This window comes from Schistocerca piceifrons, chromosome 6 (genome assembly GCF_021461385.2).
Source record: "Schistocerca piceifrons isolate TAMUIC-IGC-003096 chromosome 6, iqSchPice1.1, whole genome shotgun sequence".
Lineage (NCBI taxonomy): Eukaryota > Metazoa > Arthropoda > Insecta > Orthoptera > Acrididae > Schistocerca > Schistocerca piceifrons.
The window spans coordinates 436,869,167-436,890,105 of NC_060143.1; the positions used below are offsets into that span (position 1 = coordinate 436,869,167).

General features: G+C 40.1%; 1 protein-coding gene across 1 annotated transcript in view; it reads left to right on the top strand.

Moving 5' to 3' along the window:
* LOC124802734 (serine/threonine-protein kinase/endoribonuclease ire-1) overlaps window positions 1-20,939 on the top strand; it is a 146,566-nt gene that overhangs the window by 66,771 nt on the left and 58,856 nt on the right. The window contains exons 7-8 of the mRNA XM_047263706.1: window positions 3,313-3,541; window positions 19,178-19,389. Of these exons, the coding sequence (XP_047119662.1) occupies window positions 3,313-3,541; window positions 19,178-19,389 (441 nt within the window). The remainder of the gene's footprint in view (window positions 1-3,312; window positions 3,542-19,177; window positions 19,390-20,939) is intronic.

The window sequence follows — 20,939 nt, forward strand, 5'->3', positions numbered from 1 at the left end:
ACACACACACACACACACACACACACACACACACACACACAAGCAAGCAAGCACACCTCAACTCCAGCACCTCAGGCCAGAATGCAACATCACGTGGGATGCAAGAACAATTTGGAGGGGTTGGGGAAGGGGAAGGGGAAGGGATAGTAGTGTATGGGTGAGGAGATGGGCAAACACCATCTGGTGGAGATTGCAGTGACCACACTGCCAATAGGTGCAGTGTCAGGAGGTTGTTAGGCAGGGAGCTAAGGAAAAAAGGAGCAAAAAAAGGGAGGAGTGGGGAAAGACAAGTGGATGTGTTGGCAGAGAATATCAAATAAATAGGGTGGGAGATGAGAATGGGAGAAGATGATAAGACGGGGGGTGGAAACTGTTGGGCATAGGTTGTGGGGATAGTATGAAATTGTAGGTTGAGGCCAGGATAATTAAGTGAATGGAGAATGTGTTATAAGAATAAATCCCATCTGCACAATTCAGAAAAGCTGGTAGTGGAGGGAAGGATCCAGTAGCCGTTGAAATCAAGTGTGTTGTGGTCACCTGCATGCTGTGCCACAGGGTAGTCTACCTTGCTCTTGGCCACAGTTTGGCAGTGGCCATCCATCCTGGTAGACAGCTGCTTGATAATCATGCCAACATAAAAATCTGTGCAATAATTGCAGCAGAGCTGGCAAATGACATGGCTGCTTTCACAGGTGGCCTGGCCTCTGATGGGGATAGGATAAATCTGTGACAGGACTGGAATAGGAAGAGCTGGGTGGGTGGATTGGGCAGGTTTTGCACCTGGGTCTTCAACAGGGATATGATCCTTGTGGCTAGGGGTTGGGATTGGGAGTAGCATATGGTTGGACTAGAATGTTGTGGAGGTTTGGTGGGCACCAGAACACCACATTGGGGGGAGGGGGATGGGGGGGGGGGATATCTCGGTTAGGCTGTCCCTCATTTCAGGGCATGATGATAAGTAATCAAAGCCCTGGCGAAGGATGTGGTTCAGTTGTTCCAGTCCAGGGTGACACTAGGTGATGAAGGAGAGACTCCTTTGTGGCTGGTTCTTGGGTGTTGTGGAAGGATTGGGGGTATGAGGGGAAATGGCACAGGAGATTTTTTTGTGGACTAGCTCTGGAGGATAGTGCCTGTCTGTGAAGGCCTTGGTGAGACCCTCAGCATACTGAGCAGAGGAATTTTTGTCACTGCAGTTACAGCATTCCCGGATTGCCAGGCTATATGGGAGGGTTTTTTTGGTGTGACAGGGATGACAGCTATCAAATGCTGGTACTGTTAGTGGTTGGTGGGTTTAATGCGGACAGAGGAGCAGATGGAGCCATCAGAGAGGAGGAGGTCAACATCTAGAAAGGTGGCATACTGGATTGAGGAGGACCACATGAAGTGGATGTGAGAGAAGGTGTTGAGGTTGTGAAGGAATGAAGATAGGGTTTCTTGGCCCTGAGTCCATACTGTGAAGATATCATCAATGAACTTGAACGAGACTAGAGGTTTGGTGTTGTGGGAGGCTCAGAAGACTCCTTTAGATGGCCATAAAAACATTGGCATAAAAGGATGCCATGCAGGTGCCCATGGCTGGGCCGTGGATTTGTTTATGCACCTTCCGTTCAAATGAGAAGTAGTTTTGAGTTAGGATGAACTTAGTAAGGTGTATGAGAAATGAGGTTGTGTGTTTGGAATCTAAAGGACATTGGAAAAGGTAGTATTGAATAGCGGTATGACCATGGGCAGAAGGGATGTTATTGTTTAGGGAGGTGGTGTCGACAGTGAGGAGTAGGGATCCAGGAGATAAAGGGGTGTGGTGGTGAAGAGTCGGTGAAGAAAGTTGTTGGTGTCTTTGACGTGCGAGGCTAGATTACAGGCAATTGGTTGGAGGTGCTGGTCAATGAGGGCTGAAATTCTTTCAGTGAGGACGCAATAACCAACGACAATGGGGTGTCCTGGATTGCTGGAATTGTGTATTTCGGGGAACATGTAGAAGGTGGGTGTCTTAGGGGTGAGGAGGGAAATGGATTCAGGTGAGATGTTCTGGGAAAGGCCTAAGGCTTTAAGCAGGGATGGAGTTTGTGTTGGACTTCTGGGATGGGATCGCTCCGGCAGGCTTCATGGGTGGAGGAGTCATATAATTGGCAGAGGCTTCCTGCCAGGTAGCCATTGTAATTCATAACAGCGGTGGAACCTTTGTCTGCAGGTAGGATGATGACCTCAGGATTTCTTTTGAGGTTATGTACAGCTGTTCTTTCTTCTACTGAAAGGTTGGTGTTCAGAGGAAGGAGCATGGAGAAGGATGGTGAGGCTAAGTAGGAGATAAGGAATTCCTGGAAGGACCGGCAGGTGGTTAGGTGTGAGGTGTGGAGGATCACCGTTGGATGGTGGTATGAACTGAGAGGCAGGGTTCAGTGTTGGAATTAGGATGGTTTTGGTTGGAGGGATTGGTGGCAAAGAATGCTTGCATTGCAGAGATCAGGAGCAGGAGAGTAGGTCTTTGACAAGTCCAGCATGGTTAAATTTGGGTGTAGGGTGAAAGGTGAGGCCTTTGGATAGGACTAAAACTTCTGTGAAACTGAGGGTTTTGGTGGAAAGGCTAACAACAGTGTTACGGGAATGTTTTGGCTCTGAATTTGGATTTGGTGGAGGGTTGGTAGGGAATTTTGGGGGATGTGCCAAGTTGAAAGGTTAGCTAGGCAGGGATGAGGGACACTGTGAGTACAATAGGGGTCGCATAGTGGTGGCCCGAGGTGGCAGTAGGATGTCAGCAGGTTGGATAATTTATGGAGATGGTTTTTGGAAAGCTCCATCAGGTGCTGGACAAGATAGTCAGCCATTCTCTGGACTCTCCAGGTTCTCTGTGTCCACTTGAATTACATGCGGGTATGCTTAATTTTCAGGTATTAAATAGTGTAGTTTTTCCTTAGAATATCTCCGCCAGGCACATTGTTTTTAATTTTAGTTTGGAAAGAATGCATCTTCTGTCTTTTCCAACACTGTGCATTGTCCTTCTTATTGGCTGCTCATTGTGGTGTTGTTGCAATTGTGGCTTTGGTGGTGGTGGTGGTGGTGATGACAGTGGTGGAGTCGGTGACAGTAGCAGTTATGGATGACAGATGAGGCAGATACATGTTGTGAACAAATTGCCTCCCCTTTTCTCAATTGGTAATGAGAGTGTGAGAATCATCACACTCACAACGTTGCCACCCATTTGTCTGTTTGATGACCCTGTGCAGATTGATATGTGTGCCTACTAGTGAAATATTTTAACTAAAACACCAGACATTAATATCATTTCTTATATAACTCTCTCTCTAATTTCAGCATACGTTCATTTTGTGGCGAGTTCTTCAGGGCGAGCACTAAGTATTGACAGACATGTGGGATCACCACTGTGGCAGCATGACTATGGTTCACCTGTAATAGCTATGTATATTTTAGAAGACAGTGGCCTTGTTTCTGTTCCATTCACAAGTATTGCAGAGGAAACATTAGACCACCTTGTACTGCAGTTTGAAAATGATCCCACATCCATCAGCACTTTAAAGTTATAGTATGTATTTTACACTTTGTTATGTTTCACACTTACACGTTCAATAAACAAAAATATTAAGTCTAGATTATAGTTAATTAAGATTGCAGTGGATTTTGTGTGCATTCAAGAAGAAGAATAATCAGTGATTGCTTTTATAAAAATAATAATATATGTTGTATATATTATTTCATGTCTGTAATACAAATAAGATGGAGAAAGTCAGGGCTATTTCAACTGGGAAGTAATTGAAACATAAAATGTGCAAATCAAACAGAAAAATCCAAGCTTACTGGTAAATCAATTACCCACTTTATTTTATGCATTGTCAGTAACAGAGACATCTGTAATGAACTCCTTGAAATCACAAAGGGGAGGGGGACTGGAGCAGTGTTAGTCAAGTCACCTGCGTAGGTCTTCCCCCTCTGCCCTCCACTATCAATTTTTTTGCAATTCAAGGGCCTTTAGCAGTCTTTATTAACATGGATAGAGGAACTAGAGCATATGAAATCCAGAGGCAAAAACTTCCCCAGCTACATATATACTCCACAAGTCACCATACGGTGCGTGATGGGGGCTACCTTATACCACTAGTAGCCTTTCCCTATATGCCTTCCTTTGAACCGTAATTACTCATATCTTGTCTTTGCAGTTCATATGCTGAATGTTTGCTGGTGGCAGTAGAATCATTCTGCAATCAGCCGCAAAAACTAATTTTGTAAATTCTATTAAAAGCGTTTCATGAAAAGAATGTTGTCTTCCCTCCAGAAACTACCATTTCAGTTTGCAAAGCATCTCCATAATACTTGCCTGTTGTTCATATCTGCCAGTAGCAAACCTGGCAGCATGCTTCCGAATTTCTTTTATGTCTTCCTTTAATTCAACTTGGTGCGGGTCCCAGCCATTCAAGCAGTACTCAAAAACGGGTTGCACTAATGTTATGTTCCCAATCATCTTTATAGATAAGCTACACTTTCCTAAAATCTTACATACTCATGCCGTTTCATATTGCTTCGCAACATTACGACGAAATATTTAATCATTGTAAATTTCTTTAAAGTCAGTACTGCCATTAGACTGTTGTTTATTTACAGTGTTAATGTGTAAACGTAACACTGCAAATAAACAACAGTCTGATGGCAGTACTGACTTTAAAAAAATATATTATGATTGTGGTCCCGCATTATGAAAAAAAAATTATTATACATTGTAAGTGTGTTAAGCAGCACACCACCAATACTCTATTTGAACATTATAGAGTTGTTTATTGTACTCATCGGCATTAACTTACTTTTTCTACATTTTTAGCAAGCCATCATTCACCCACTAAATAGAAATTCTGTCTAAATCATCCTGTGTCATTATACAGTCACACAATGATGACCCTTGCCCATACACTACAGCATCATCAGCAAACAGTCAGAGAGAGAGAGAGAGAGAGAGAGAGAGAGAGAGAGAGAGAACAGGAGCATTTCCCTGGCATGCATGCTCATGACAACAGCCTTGTCTGTGATGAACATTTGGCCTTCAGGACAATATACTGGGTTGTACTACTTAAGAAGCCTTCAAGCTACCCAAAGTTGGGAACCTGTTCCTTATGCTCAGATCTTCATTAATAGCCAGCTGTGGGCCACTGTGTTGAATACTTTCTGGAAATCTAGGGATATAGACTCTGTCTGTTGCCATTCATCCATGGTTCACAGGATGCTGTGCAAGAAAAGAACAAGCTGAGTCTCACATGAGCGATGCTTTCTAAAAGTGCACTTATTTGTAGATGGAACCATTTCTGCCTCAAGGAAATTTACTGTATTTGAACCTAGAATATGTTCAAGAATTTTGCAACAAACCAATGTTGCGGTTATTGGTGAGTAGTTTTCCTGACCTGTTCTTGTATCCTTATATGCAGAAGCCAGCTGTGCTCTTTCCCACTCACTAGGGCTTTGTGCTGGGCAAGAGATTTGCAGTAAATGCAAGTTAATTAGGAGGCCAATGCTCAAGAGTACTCACTGTAAACCGAATTAGGATTCCATTCAGACATGACATCTTATTTGGTTCCAACTCTTTCAGTTGCTTGTCTGTGCAACAGTTGCCTATTTTGATATCCTCCATATGGGAGTCTGTGCAGTGGTCAAAGGATAGTATGTCTGTAGGATCATCTTGCCTGTATGATGATATTTTTTTTTATGCAAAACTTAAAACCTTTCCTTGTCTTCTATTGTCACACCAGACTGGTCGATATGTGACTGAAAATAATTCTTCGACCCATTTAGCAATTTTACATAGGACCGAATTTTCTCGGGTTTTCTGCAAGATATTTTACTAATATATGCTGGTACTAATTGTAAGCTTCTTGCATCGATCTTTTAACAGACATACAAATTTCCACAAACTTTTTCCTGTTGACATTTTTGTGTCCGTTTTTGAACTGAGAGTGCAACAATCTCTATTGCCTCAACATTTTTCGAATTTTGTTATTAAACCACTCTTCTTGCTATGCTTACTCAGAACATACTCCTCCACAGTACAATTTACAATCAGTTTGTGAACTAAATGGTAAACTAAAGGATACTAACAATGGTTTATCTACTCTTTCCAACATAAAAACTCTCCTAGTCTTCCTGGTGGATTTATGAACATTAGTAACCATTGTTTGTAATTTTGACTAGTAAGAACTAATAAACAGCAAAATGTATAAAAGGTTTTAGGCTGAAGATTTATGGACTATTTCATAACAATAAACTGCTGCTGAAGAGCGTGACGTCACAACTGTTTCCACTAAGTTTGTTTGAACAGTTGCCTGCGGGCTCACGCGCATGCGCAGTTAAGTTGCGTATGAACAGTACCTTCTCCCGCTTCTGGCTACTTGAAGTGTGGCTGTTAGCTGCATCAGCAGTAGCAACAAGCAGCCAGATGCTACCAGGAAAAATTTTTCTGGTGCACCCAAGCTGCCAGATTCATGTATGCGCATAATGGTCTGGCTTGTAGTGAAGAGGGGGTTAGTTTCCACGTAAGCCATGTTTACATTTAGTGATTTGCAGCAAAATCACTAAATGCAGTAGGTACTGGGAGATGAAGAAGCTTGCACAGGATAGAGTAGCATGGAGAGCTGCATCAAACCAGTCTCAGGACTGAAGACCACAACAACAACAACAACAACAACAACAACTCTTCATTTACACTTCTCACATCAAATGAAAACAAAAAGGTTTTCTGTGGCTGGGAACTATCAAGTAAATTAATATATATATTTACATAATTACAGAAGGCTAACATATGTTATTGATTTCAGTTTTCTGATTTGATTTGATTTTCACATTTTGGCAGTCAGTCGCCTTGCAGAACAATGAAGTTATTTTTGTTGGTTTGCTAAATAAATGTGGCTTTTATTAATGTTTTCCCCAGAGGCAGTCAATTTATTAGAAACAAAGTGTTTCATTCCACACTATTGGCTAGTTTCAACTTTTCACTGAATTTCAAGTGCACAGTTTCATCTTCTGGCACGTACAACATTATGCCTTAATAAAGAACCAAACATGAGATAATATAGAACTGATACTCAAGAAAATTTGCATCCCAAAAACCATGCTGAAAAGCTTAATATCAGGTTTGGGGCCTACTTCATTGTGAATCTGGGCATATGTATGTGTACTTTAAGCCGAATTTTGCATTTTAGTATGGTTTACAAAATTCCAATGCTCTTGGAGTATCCGATTTCTTTTATGATGTCATGTAAAATCTCTTAATACTATATATGTATGAACATACTGGCTTCTTATGTCATCATAGTTGCCCACATGCGGTAACGCCTGTTTTCTGGCTCTCTCTGGCAACTGCTGAAACAAAATTATTTCTAACAGGTCGTGGGAAAATATTGCAAATGGTGCTTTGAAAAGCATTAGTTTCAAAGTAAATTTCCTTTTCGCAAGGTGAATTATGTTTCATGTGTGGATGTGCAATATATTTCTGAAATCACAGAGCGTTTGACTCTCTTTTAAAACCACACACAAGCCAAAAGACCAGACATTAATATCATTATTTAAAATTTTACTGACACGTTTGTGTGGTGTAACTGAAAGTGTAACACATGAAAGAAAGACCAGTATTATAAGTGAAAGTTTTAACTTTTCTTGTAGCTACACTATGTATATTAATTTAAACGGTTAACTTTTCCTATTTGTGTGTTCACACTACGTAACAGTGATGTTGCTGTTGGCTGACTACATCACATGTCCTATGCCCTGAATATGTGCTGTCACCGGCTGGCAAGGTCACGTGATGTGAGCTATGATTGGCTTACAAAAGCGCATTTCAATCTCGATTTCAATGCTTTGGAAACTAATGTGCTGTATTGAATGTATACTTTCATAATACGAATATGAAAATATGCAGTGTATCATAATATGAAAATATGCAGCGTATATGCTGCTGCACATCACAGATCCCCCCCCCCCCCCCCCCCCGTTCACCCACCCCCCCCCTCGCTCTCTCTCTCTCTCTCTCTCTCTCAAGTGTATAAAATCTTTGCCATTCAAAGTATTGATATTTTTACAGCTCCAAGGGACTCTCTGTCACTTATTATTATTCATCTTGGTAGAAGTGTATTTAGATGTGGGGGGGGGTCTGTTTTTAACTTGGAAATCCGGGAAAAATCAAGGAACTTTTTTTTTTTTCTTTGCCCACATACACACTCTGAATGTATTTCCATTGCATGTGGGTTGTTAAACTAGCTGCTCAAGACAGTTTTCATAAAATGTGTTGAGAACCTACAGGACTATCTGCCTCTACCACCTGCAGTGAATCAATAAATATCCCATTCTCTATGGAGGCACATTAAAGTCACCTGATAAGGGTACCTGTGCACTTCTGAGTGTAGACTTTCTTTAAGTGATTCTACAACTGTTGTGGTGGAATCAGATGGCTAGTAAAAGCATCCGATGACTGTCTTGAGTTCATCTAGGCCAGCTAATTGTGTCCAGATGGCTTTACAGACAGACTCAATTTCAATGTTGATTGACAACATACTTGTTGATTGCAATGAGCACTCTGCATCCTTGCTTTCTAACCTGTCTTTATATATGTTCCATGCCTCGTTAAATATTTTGGAGCTTTTGCTTTCCCAAGTATATTTTGAGCATGACAGCTTTCCTGGAGAGCAGTAAATTCAGGAAATGTGTTATGAATGCCTCTACAATTTACTGTTAAATTTTTGATGCTCAAAGTGTCTTTATTTTGTGTGATCTGATTTTGCTCACTGCATGTCGACTAGTGAGAGTTTATCACAGGTCCTCAATCAGTTGCCTAGCCTAAAAAAAAACCATTTGCTGTCCACAAGTACTCTGCTACCCGAGTAGCTGCTGCCTCTTTGTAGTGCCCTCCTCACTTACAAGGAGAGTCCTACAATTTTCCAACTCATGACACAGGTTCAAAAATCTGCAACCAAAACCATCACAGAATCAACAGAGCCTCTGGTCAAAATTCTCCACTTGGGTTCAAACCAAAGGACCCCAATCAATTGTGCGCCAGATATTGCATATTGTGATCTCTACTGACACCCCATGACAGAGGCCAGCAGTTGTCACCATTTCTATCAGCCACCTGTAGGGACTGAGGATGGCTTCAGAAACCAAGCAACGGATGTCATTGGTGCCAACATGAGCCGCAACTTGAAGATGACTGTGTGTTGCAACCTCAATAGCCATAGGCAGAGCCGCCTCCACATCTCAGATGACGCTGCCCAGCAGACATTCTGAGTGCACATTGAACTTCTTTCCAGCCGTGAATACTATTTTCCTAATGGCTCCCCATATTGAACCTCTACCTTGAGTGACACAAATGCTTTACAACCTGCCACTCACTCTGCAGTGAGTGCAGTTGCCTCACATCTGATACACTGGAAGGTTCATTGCCATTAGAGCCCCCATGCAAAACAAGGCAAAAGTGAAGTATCCCATGTGACATGCCAGTTCATCAGCACCACTACACATTGAGGCAAACAGTTGACCACAGCCAACACATCTTTATCTTTTTGCAAACTTTGGCTGCCCCCACACAGCAAGCACACTCCCTATCCATTCTGTTGCTAAAATTAAAATCAAAGCAAAAAGTATGAAAAAGGATAAAAATTACCCTGTGCCTGTTAGGCAAGGATTTGCACTATCAAACTTGTTAAAAACACAAACACGAGCTACTAGAGAACACCAAGTCTGTCACTGCCACTAGTTCACTGCACACTGGCAGGCGCAAACAAAGGTTCTGTCCTTACAGTTCATGAATAGAGGCTGACATCTGACAAGGAAATGTAATTAAGAAACAGCAGATGGTGCTAAGATACATTACAAAAACTAAAAGTTACAAAAAGAATGAGAACAACAACAACAACAAATGATTCGTGTTGTCTTTTACTTCATGTATAATACATATACTCTCCTAATTCCACACTCTAAAAACTGTTCCATACACGCTCCGAATAATTGGCTCATTCTGCCCACATGTTCATCCTGCATCCACTATTGAGCATATCACTCAGGTCTTACATGAGTTTCTTATACATTTCGCTCTTTCTTTTTTTCCTATCATTCATTGCATTTGTCTTTCTGTTGTCGTTCACCTGTATGTCTCCGCATTTCACCCTGTATAGTTAACTCTCCTCTGTTGCATTTTTACTTCATATTTGTATATGCATTCCTCCTCCTGTTCATCTCCTCATGATGATCAGTCAGTGCAGTGTTTGACCTATTATTTCTTCTCTTACTCCAGCACTCAGTTTTTTTTCCTCACTTAGCCTCCCTTTGAACTTTTTAATCTTTGCCAGCCATATACTCAGTAACCTCTTCCCAAATGGTGACGTCATAATTCGTCAATTTCTAAAGTTTTAAAGACCTCTGAACAGCCAGTCACATCCCATCGGCATGGGCACAGGGTCTTCTATCATGTCCAGGTGTCTTCTGCACTGTCCAGATCACTATGTGCACTGCACTTGTTGTGAAAAAATGGGTAGCTCTAAATTGTCTGCTGTAAACTGTCGAACAGTTGATTCCCATTCCCCGCATGCATCAAGGGATAGTGCATAAACTTTGGGCAGTTGTTCCCCAGGGCGGTCTTTTCACTACGAAGTTGTTTATCAGTCTCAGAGTTGTGAGCATAGATGTTTGTTTCTAGGTGGACGTAGGAGTACCATTTCATTGGCGAACCTCCAAACATATGCTCCTCTGGGTTCCTTTGAATTAGCCCCACCCTCCTGTATTTTGGTTGCGTATTGTGACAGTTCAGTTCTCCTCAGTAGTCAGTTCACAATTGCCACCACTTACTCAAAGGTCACACCGTTGATATTGCTGTTTGTCATCGATAGTCAGTTGGCCAGAAAATTTTTTGATCCAGATGCCTTCTTGTCATTTGGATTCCATATCACTGATGAGGTTCAGTTCATTTCTGATACTTTTCCGTTCCAGGAGCTTGATGACCTTTGTGCTGCTTTTGCACCTGTATTCAAACCTAGCCTGAGGTGTGCCACAGATTTTCAAGCTCTTATCTCTGTGTGTCCAGACGCAGTGCCCCATTTCCGCCAGGCCCAACCCATTCCAGTCTCCTTAAGGACACTTGTCAGGCAGGAACTTGATAGCCTCCATGAGGCTGGAGAGTGATTGAATCTCTTAAGACCAGCACTTTGGCCACATTTTTGGCAGTGGTCAAGAAACCCAATGATTCCCTTTAGCTATGCAGACATCAAATTGACAGTCAGTGCCTAGGCTCAAGTGGAAACGTACTCTGTACTGTGTCCAAGAGGACCTCCTCATAAAGCTAGTAGGAGGTGAATACTTTTCCAAGATAGACCTTGCTGATGCGTACTTCCAGATCCTGCTGGATGAGAAGTCACAAAGCATTTTGGTTATCAGCTCTCCCTTCAGCTTATATAAATATAAGCACTTGTCTGTCGGGATCTCTTCCACTTGGGTGATCTTCCTGAGGTACCTGGAATGGTTAATTATCTCCATCCGTACTTGCACTATCTATCATGATAACTTAATTGTCACACATATTATGTGTCAGGACAACATGTGCAACCTTTGTACCCTATTTATTATGTTGTATGACACAGGGCTCATGTGCTGCTACACAAATGCCAGTTCTTTCAGGAGCAAGTGGAAGACCTCAGACACTTGCTCAACAATGAAGGGACCCAGCCCACTGACTGCAACATCGCAGTCATTGACACTCTACCAAAAACCTACAGAAGATGCAGGCTTTTTTGGGAAAAGCAAATTATTGTTCTAAGTTCCTCGCACAAGTGGCCTATATTATGCATCCAATAAAACAGGTGTGGAAAAGAGGCATTCAGTAGAGGTGGATGGCTGCCTGTGAGCATGCTTTCTCAAAGTTGAAGCGTGTGCTATGCACAGCGTCTAACCTTAAGCCCTTTTCCCCATCACATCCTCTGGTTTTGGCCACAGATGCCATGTCATGTCATATGACACTGATGCAGTGCTGGCGAATAGGAACAGCATGTATTGAGCAACCAGTTGCCTGTGCATCAAAGATGCTGACACTAGCTCAAAAGAACTACTTGCAGATAGAAAAAGAAGATTTATCAATTATCTTTGCAATTAAGAAGTTCCATGTTTACCTATTTGCAATTAAGTTTACACTCATTACAGGTCACCTACCACAATTAGTGCTTTCAGACTGCAGACATTCTCTCTCACCTACCCACAGGACCAGGCACAGCCTTTGACCAGCAGGAATTCTCATGTTTGGATAGTTGCCCTCGAATCGTTGCTGCCATGTTCCACAACCCTATCTTATGGCACATGATGCACTACATGCTTCATGAGTTCCCCATATACTTTCCGAAGAATACCAATCTGGAGTTCCAGGCTTGGGCTCATGTCTCCCACTGTCTGTCAGTCATCACCAATGTTCTCGTGCTTGATACTGAGGCAGATACTCACCATGTCACCATACTAATCACCCTGCGACTTCCTGTTTGACAACTCCTCCATCTTTGGCATTGAGTTGTGTCACAGACAAAAGTCCTTATGCAGCAACAAGCATACTGGCCAGGTCTGGAAAAGAACATAGAAGCCATGGTGAGCAGCTATTCCGCTTACACCCAGCATCAGGCTGCTCCACCTCAATCTTTTGCCACCTAATCCAGCCTCATTGCCCATGGGACATTTTTAATTTGGATTTTGTGGGTCCCTTTCTGGGTTCTGTGTGGCTCATTGTCTTGGATGCTTACTTTAACTACCGTTTGTGGTCAGCAGGCATGCACCACAACAGTCATCACACTTAACGCACTCATCCAGATTCTCACCATCGAAGGGCTTCCCCAAACTGTCATGTTGAGTAGTGGCTCCAATTCATGGCAATGGCTTTCAAACATTTCTTTTAAACCTTTCTGCAGCTCAAACAGCATCAAACACTTATTCAGTCCACCGTTTCTCTCATCCTGCAATGGTGAAGCAGAGTATATGGTGTGTTAAAAGCTGTGGGAACCACCACCACAGCTGCACTCATAATTTTCTTGAGCATATACAGGACCATTCCTGTCCATAAATGTAACCCAGTGCAACTCCCCCATGAGTGGCAACTGTGTACGCTCCTTGATCTTCTAGCCCCACAGCTCCGGGAACCCTGGAGTCATGCCAGCCAACTCTGTCCACACATGCTGACAGCACCACTGTCAGACCTAGAAAGCTCATCTTTGCTGTTCTACAACCGTATGGATATAACTTGCAGTATAGAAAACCACCTGCAGGTCCCATGAACATGGGCATTGAGGTGGAGATCTCACTGCAGCCTCTGCAACCACAACCAATGTCATCCACATTGCCATGTCCCAACATGTTGCAGGATGCCCCTGGTTTCTTCCACCAGTCAGCAGGCTTCAGTGCCGGGACACCAAGCATTCCACCAGTTCACCTTCCAAAGCATCGTCCAGGATGCTTCCAGCCTACACACCCATGTTCTGTTGTGGAGGCTACTTTGTGTACCACTGTCAGTTTCTCCTGTTACAGTCATGAATAGTTTGCAGGAAGAATGATTGTGGTAAACCCTCATGTGGGCTCAAATCTCTCTAATTTTATCTCCATGGACATTTCATGAAATACAGTAGGAGAAAGCATTACATTTGTTGACTCATATAGGGAAGTATGTTCTTGAAACTCGAAGAATAAACCACACCATGATGCAGACTGCCCTTCCTGCAGCATGTGCCTCTATAGTTGATTGCTTTCTTCGTGATGCTTTCAAGCTTAATTCATGATCCTGTACTGAAATGTGCTGCTCTTCTTTGAATCTTCTCTATTTCCCCTTTCAACCTATTTGTACAGGTCCCATACTCATGAACAATATTCAAGTATTGGTTGAGTGAGGGTTTCATAAGTTATCTTCATTGTTCAGAGATTATATTTCCTGCAGATGCTTCCAATGAATCTCAGTGTGGCATCTGCCAAATTCTGTGATCAACTTTATGTGGTCATGCCACTTTAAATGTAATTTGCATCTCTTGTAGATATTTTATGAAAGTAACTGATTCCAGTGATCGTTCTGCAATTGGGCAGTCTTTGGTGGTGGTGGCTTTTTTTTTTTTTTTTTTTTTTTTTTTTTTTTTTTTTTTTTTTTTTTTTTTTTTTTACCACTCACAATAATTGCATACTTCATTCTTTCACAGTGCTTGAAAGCATATATGTACCTACTTTTTACTTTACTTTCTTATTACCTTGTCCCGGTAAAGTGTACAGATTTAATAATGTCTTCTGCGTTCAAAAACTAAAATGCAGTAGTCATGTCAAATCTGTTCATTTTTATAAAAACAAACTCTGACATGATTGACTTTCATAAACAGTAGATTGTTACAGTCCAGTGTCTGCGAACAAGCATCTTGTAAACAGCAAAACTGCTTAGCTGTTCAAATGTAACTGTTGTGAGCATCTGTGGTAAGTGGTTGGAGGGCAGTGAAACCACAAGTAGGTGACAAAGTGTTGGATGTCCATGTCTTATTGCAGAACATAGAGGTTGGAGGCTTGTCCACTCTGTAAAATAGGGTAGGTGATGATCTGTGGCAGATGCAGATCTGATGACAGAGTACAATGCTGGTGCCGGTAAAAGTGTTTTGTAGCTCACAGTTTTATGCTTATTGTTAAAATTGGGCTCCACATCAGGTGACCCCTACATGTGCCCAAGTTAACCCAACAACAGTGTCAGTTACATTGAAATTGGATTGTGGATCAGTGCAAAAGTGTGACCTGGTTAGATGAATTATGTTTCTTGTTACAAAAGGTTGATGGTCATACCCAGATATGCAGGTGTCCCAGCAAACACTTGCTCAAAACATGCACCATAGGATGGACAAAGGGAGATGGGAGCAGTATTATCCTGTGGAGGACACTCTACTGGGCTTTCATGGGACTTGGTAGTAATCAAAGCCACCATGACAACTGTGGACAAAGAGAACATAATTATAAACCAGCTGCATCTCTTCATTCTCGGCATCTCCTCGATGGCATCTTGCAGCAGGCTAAATGTCCATGCCGTACGGTAATTTTGTTACAGTTGTTTGAGGACCATGATAGTGAACTCGAGTTGGTGTCCTGGCCACCAAATTCATGTGATCTGAACCCAAAGGAACAAGCCGGAACAATACTGGGTGTCAACCCATTAACCACATGGTCATGGTGTTTTGGCTCATGAGTGTATTTGACATGTAAATGATTATCCACTATCATTGGACCAGCAGCATGTTATCAGTAGGAGTGCTTTCCTGTAGACAGCTATCAATGCGGGATGACAGTTCTATTGTGGTTATTTGCCTTTTGTGGTGTTACTGCTTGATGAGGACATGTAACCTGTTGAAGTGGAATTGCTGGATCATTTTTGTAGACAGCACTCTATGTTTATTTCCACACTAACTCAATAAAAACATATAAAATTTTTGAGTCATCATCTTCTGGGAAGGAAATAAATTCATCAGAGTTTGGTTTAAGGAGCAGCAAAAATTCACAGACGAAAACTTCTTTTTTTGATTTTCATCATTCTTTAGTTTCTTGACAACTCACATGCATTATTTTTCTTCCGTCTGGTTTTATATTCACCCAAATATCAAAGAGGCAGAAAGTATGTTTGGCACTAACCTCCAGGAGAAACAGATTATATTACTGCGAATAGAAACATTTAAAATACAAAACAACGCTCCAAGCTTTAAAAACTGTGTTTCTTCATTAGGGAAGATAGAGCAGTTGGTTGGTACAAATTGGAAATTGTCATTACACAAATTTTGTTAATTATTGTACAGTTCTGTGCATTCTGTAATGAATATTCCCAATCAATGTATTAATAACTGCAGATATTAAAACAAAATAACATACATTGAAAGTTTTAAGAATGGAAGTTAAAGTCTGAAGTCAGATTCATTACCTGTACCTTCCTGAATCTCATGTGCAGCTCAGAGGATGTTGTGCAATAAATCTCACATTTTTTGAAAGTGATCTACTTAGTAATATTGTACAGCCTTCAGTCTATCTCATTTACTTTCAATGTTATTGAGTAACAGGAAATATTTAGTGATAACATGGGCCGTTTAGGGCCCACTCAGGGAAAAGAAACAAGAATGGAATAAGAGCTCACAGATGATGGTGAATTTCTGACTTAAAGTAGTTTGGCTATAATAACAGTGGACTCAGAAGTCCCATATTGCTTTTCTGCATTCAGGATCAATTCAGGAGAACAGCAGAAGTGTACAATAATTAGCAAGAAAAGCTTGTACTGCATCATAGACAATGACACAGTGGTGCAAGAACAAATTCTAGAATTTGGAGAATATTTTTTGGAATAGTGCAGCATTTACAATATTGACAGTCTCCTAGCAGTGCTGTCAAACATTAAGGGTAACAGAAGCACACTAATTGCCTATCCTTCCCAGCAAGCAGATTGAGAGAAACCAGTCAGTTTACCACTGCTGTATGAAACTGCTAGCTGCTATTATATATGTCCAACCTTGTTATTCTATCTCTCTTTTAGGAATTCATGTAACAAATAACTATCACACATTTCTTGTCTTCATTTTAGATTAGATTAGATTTACTTTCATTCCAATTGATCCATAGTGAGGAGGTCCTCCAGGATGTGGAACATGTCAGAAAAACAACAATACATGACAAATATTTACAACTAAAACAAATAAGCTAATGTACCATTCCACAGGTCCCAAGTGGAATGATCGTCATTTTTTAATGAACACTAAGAATCATTTTACAAATACTAATGCACTGAATTTAAAATAAAAAAGTTTTTTATTTATTTATAAGGTAATAAACATGTAATACAACTACTGTAATACTTATTTACAATGAACACATTACTGCACTGAAATGGTGCAGAAGTTATGTTGTACTTATATACAAATCAGTTGGTTTTACTAAGAAATTCATCAATGGAGTAGAAGGAGTTGGCCACCAATAAATCCTTTAGGCTTCTCTTAAACTGAATTTCATTGGTTGTTAAGCTTTTTATGGCTGCTGGCAAGTTATTGAAAATGTGTGTTCCTGAATAATGCACACCTTTTTGTACGAGACTAAGTGACTTTAAATCCTTGTGAAGATTATTCTTATTTCTAGTATTGATTCCATGAATTGATCTGTTGGTTTGAAAAAGTGATATATTTTTAATGACAAATTTCATTAAGGAATAAATGTATTGGGAAGCAGTAGTTAGTATCCCTAGTTCCCTAAACAGGCTTCTGCAGGATGTTCTTGAGTTCACACCACATATAACTCTTACAGCACGTTTTTGTGCCCGGAAAACTTTAGCTTGGTTTGATGAATTACCCCAAAAAATAATCCCATATGACATTATGGAATGAAAGTAAGCATAGTATGCCAGCTTTTTCATTTTTATATCCCCTATGTCTGACAAAATTCGCATTGCAAACAGAGATTTGTTAAGACGCTTCAGCAGTTCTGTGGTGTGCTCCTCCCAGTTGAATTTATTATCAAGCTGTAATCGCAAGAATTTAACATTGTCCACTTCTTCTATCTTCTTGTCATCGTATGTTAGACATATACTCTTGGGACACCCCTTACAAGTTCTGAACTGCATGTAGTGTGTTTTTTCAAAGTTTAGTGACAAAGAATTGGCTAGGAACCAATGATTAATGTCCACAAATATTTTATTGGCTGATCTTTCTAAGACTACACTTGATTTGCTATTTATTGCAATGTTTGTATCATCGGCAAACAAAACAAACTTGGCATCTGGTAATGTTACTGATGAAAGATCATTGATATACACAAGAAAAGTAAGGGCCCCAAAATGGAACCTTGTGGGACCCCACATGTAATTAGTTCCCAGTTGGATGATGCCTGATAGCTTGATACATGTCTCTTTCCTAATAACACCCTTTGTTTCCTGCCAGAGATATAAGATTTGAACCATTTTGCAGCATTTCCTGTTACACTATAATATTCTAGTTTACTTAAAAGGATATTGTGATTTACACAGTCAAATGCCTTTGACAGATCACAAAATATACCAGTTGCCTGCAATTTTTTGTCTAATAAATTAAGCACATTTTCACTGTAAGTGTAGAAAGCCTTCTCAATATCAGAACATTTTAGAAATCCAAACTGTGACTTTGACAGTATGTTATTTGAGATAAGATGGTTATAAAGACAACTGTACATTACTTTGTCGAAAATTTTTGAGAATGCTGGCAGCAGTGAAATTGGACGGAAATTTGATGCTATTTCTTTATCTCCCTTCTTAAACAGTGGCTTAACTTCAGCATATTTCAGCCATTCAGGAAATATTCCACTGATAAACGATTGGTTACACAGATAGCTTAATATGTTACTTGCTCAGAATCACATTCTTTAATTAACTTTGTTGATATTTCATCATACTCACTAGATGTTTTTGATTTTAAAGATTTTATGATGGACATTATTTCTGTTGGTGATGGACATTATTTCTGTTGGATTATTGAGAAGCTTGCTGTTGTTGAGCATTCAATAAACATGACACCCACCTTGCACAAAGTCTTCTCATAGTTAATTTTTAATGTAAAATGTGCTGCACCATTTCTTCTGATATTTCTATGGCTTCTACTATTTGATCCAGCTTTAACCACCAGTTCTCCAATACCATATATTATGTTTTTATCTTGGTTACAATTTTTTTTTATCGTGTGAACCATATTCAGGAAAATTATGGCCCGTGTGTCAACTGATAAAAATGAGGGAGCAGATGTCTTATAACCTCTGACCATATATTGAAGAATTTCCTTTGATACTAAACAATATACACAAGTCAACATTCTGACAGCTTACTATCCTCATCTATCCATTTCAGCTAAACACACACAACACTATTCCACTAAAAAGCTATATAAACTAACTTACGTCTCATACCAGGCTGCAATGTGGCTTGCATTACTATGTAACATGTGCCAGTATAACAGCCACAAGATCTGTGATGTCAGTGTCTGCCCTTGCCTATTAATTTTATGACTTGGTCCAGTGTAACATGTGCCAGTGTAACAGACACAAAATCTGTGATGTCACTGTGTTCCCTTGAGCATTAATTTTATGACTTGTTCTAGTGTCTACAGTATAAACATCAGATCACTGTTCAGTTTATTACTAATCTTCCTGTTTACTTTAATAGCCCAACACTCTATGTTGGTGAGCATTTGCATGGCATGTATGCATTACCATCTTTGGTGGACCAAAGTACAGCAACAATTGCACATTTGGGTTTACCATTACTTGAAGGACCAAGTTTGGACACGGAAGAGGCAAGCTCTGATGCCAACATCCCTAAAACAAAAGCTCCAGAAGCAGATGTAACATTTCAGAGTCTGCCTAGAGTAACTATTGGTAAGTAACAAACATTTTATCAGTAATAGAAGAAAGGGAAGTGACTGTGTTGGATTTATATGTTTGTGTATTGTGAGGTGGTTTTGGAAAAAGGACTCAGAAATTAAAGCTGTGAAAAATAATCTTCTCAGAATAATCATATCTTGCAAAAACAGACATTGTTTGTGATATTTTCATCACAAGACACGTTTAGCAGTAAGAAATTTATATGAACTGCAAAGTAAATACCTGTATTTCCTTCTAGGGTAGTTTGTTATGATGGGCTGTTATTACATCAGGCTGTGCAACATGCAACAGGATTGATTGTGGCTTTTGCATATTCTTGGTGCTGCTTTTGAGCAATAAAATATAATGCTTGGACACTCTAGTGTATTATTGTGTATCATGCATGTATAAAATATTGTCACTCGACAGTTAGCTTATTAGTATCTGCCACCAAGACCTGAAGTAAAGTAACCTCACAGGTACCCTACCAGAACTTCAATTTCTTAAATTGCTTCATTCCATAGTTTTTGCAGCTCATTATTACTTCCCAGAGAACTGATTGTTAGTTATGTGACTGCATTGGTCTGAAACTTAATCATTTTGCAAACCATATCAGAGTAAGTTTCATGCTTTTATGATAACTTATCTCTGGTTGTATAGTTGTACCACCTTCATACCTTAAAACTTAGAAGGGCAAAAGTTTCAGGGAGAAATTTGATTTATTTATTTAAACTTTATATAGATTTCATCTGAACTGATGATCTGATAACTAAACATTAATATCTTACTGGAAAGTCCTGGGTGGAATACAGATAATGAAAGAGGTAAGGATAGCAACATGGCTCAGTCAGGTTGCAGCAGTGGGACACTATAGCTAGCCGAGGCAGTATAGAATTACATCTGTGTAAAAACACGGTCTAAAAGGGGTTAGTGACAATTTCAGTCTTATTTATATATCTGTTCATTGCTCAATATGTCATCTATACAGTGCATGATAATCTTAACTCCTTCCATAATTTGAAATGCCCCTTGTTAATATGCATGAGACTGGCCCATTTTGCACAGCAGATTATTAGTATATTGAATGCAACTTGCAGTGAAAAGAATGAGAGATTAAGAATGCTGTAAGAAAAATTGTAGTTTGGGCCACTGTTACATTTGTTATGTATAACAAATAGCAAACTAACTTGTTATTCACAGTATGAGTCTTGTCTTGCATTTGTATGCCTATTTACATATTTTGCATTGCCTAGTATTAACACAACTTGAGGGATGATGTTGAACAACCTTTAAAAGGTGTTATATACGGTTAAAATGGAAACTTTATAATCCATTGTGTGTAAAAGATCTTAGTCCTAATCACTATGACAGCTGAGGAATGTACAAATACAGTTTTGATGTCCCACATTAGGCAGTGCTGGACAGTTTTGAATGAAATTGTGCTCTCATAGATCATATAACATCTAATTAAATAACACAGAAGGCAAGGAACATAATAACCCTCCGCAGTTTGATCGTCAACACTGAACATTTTGTATTGTATCATAAGCGCATGGGATGACACA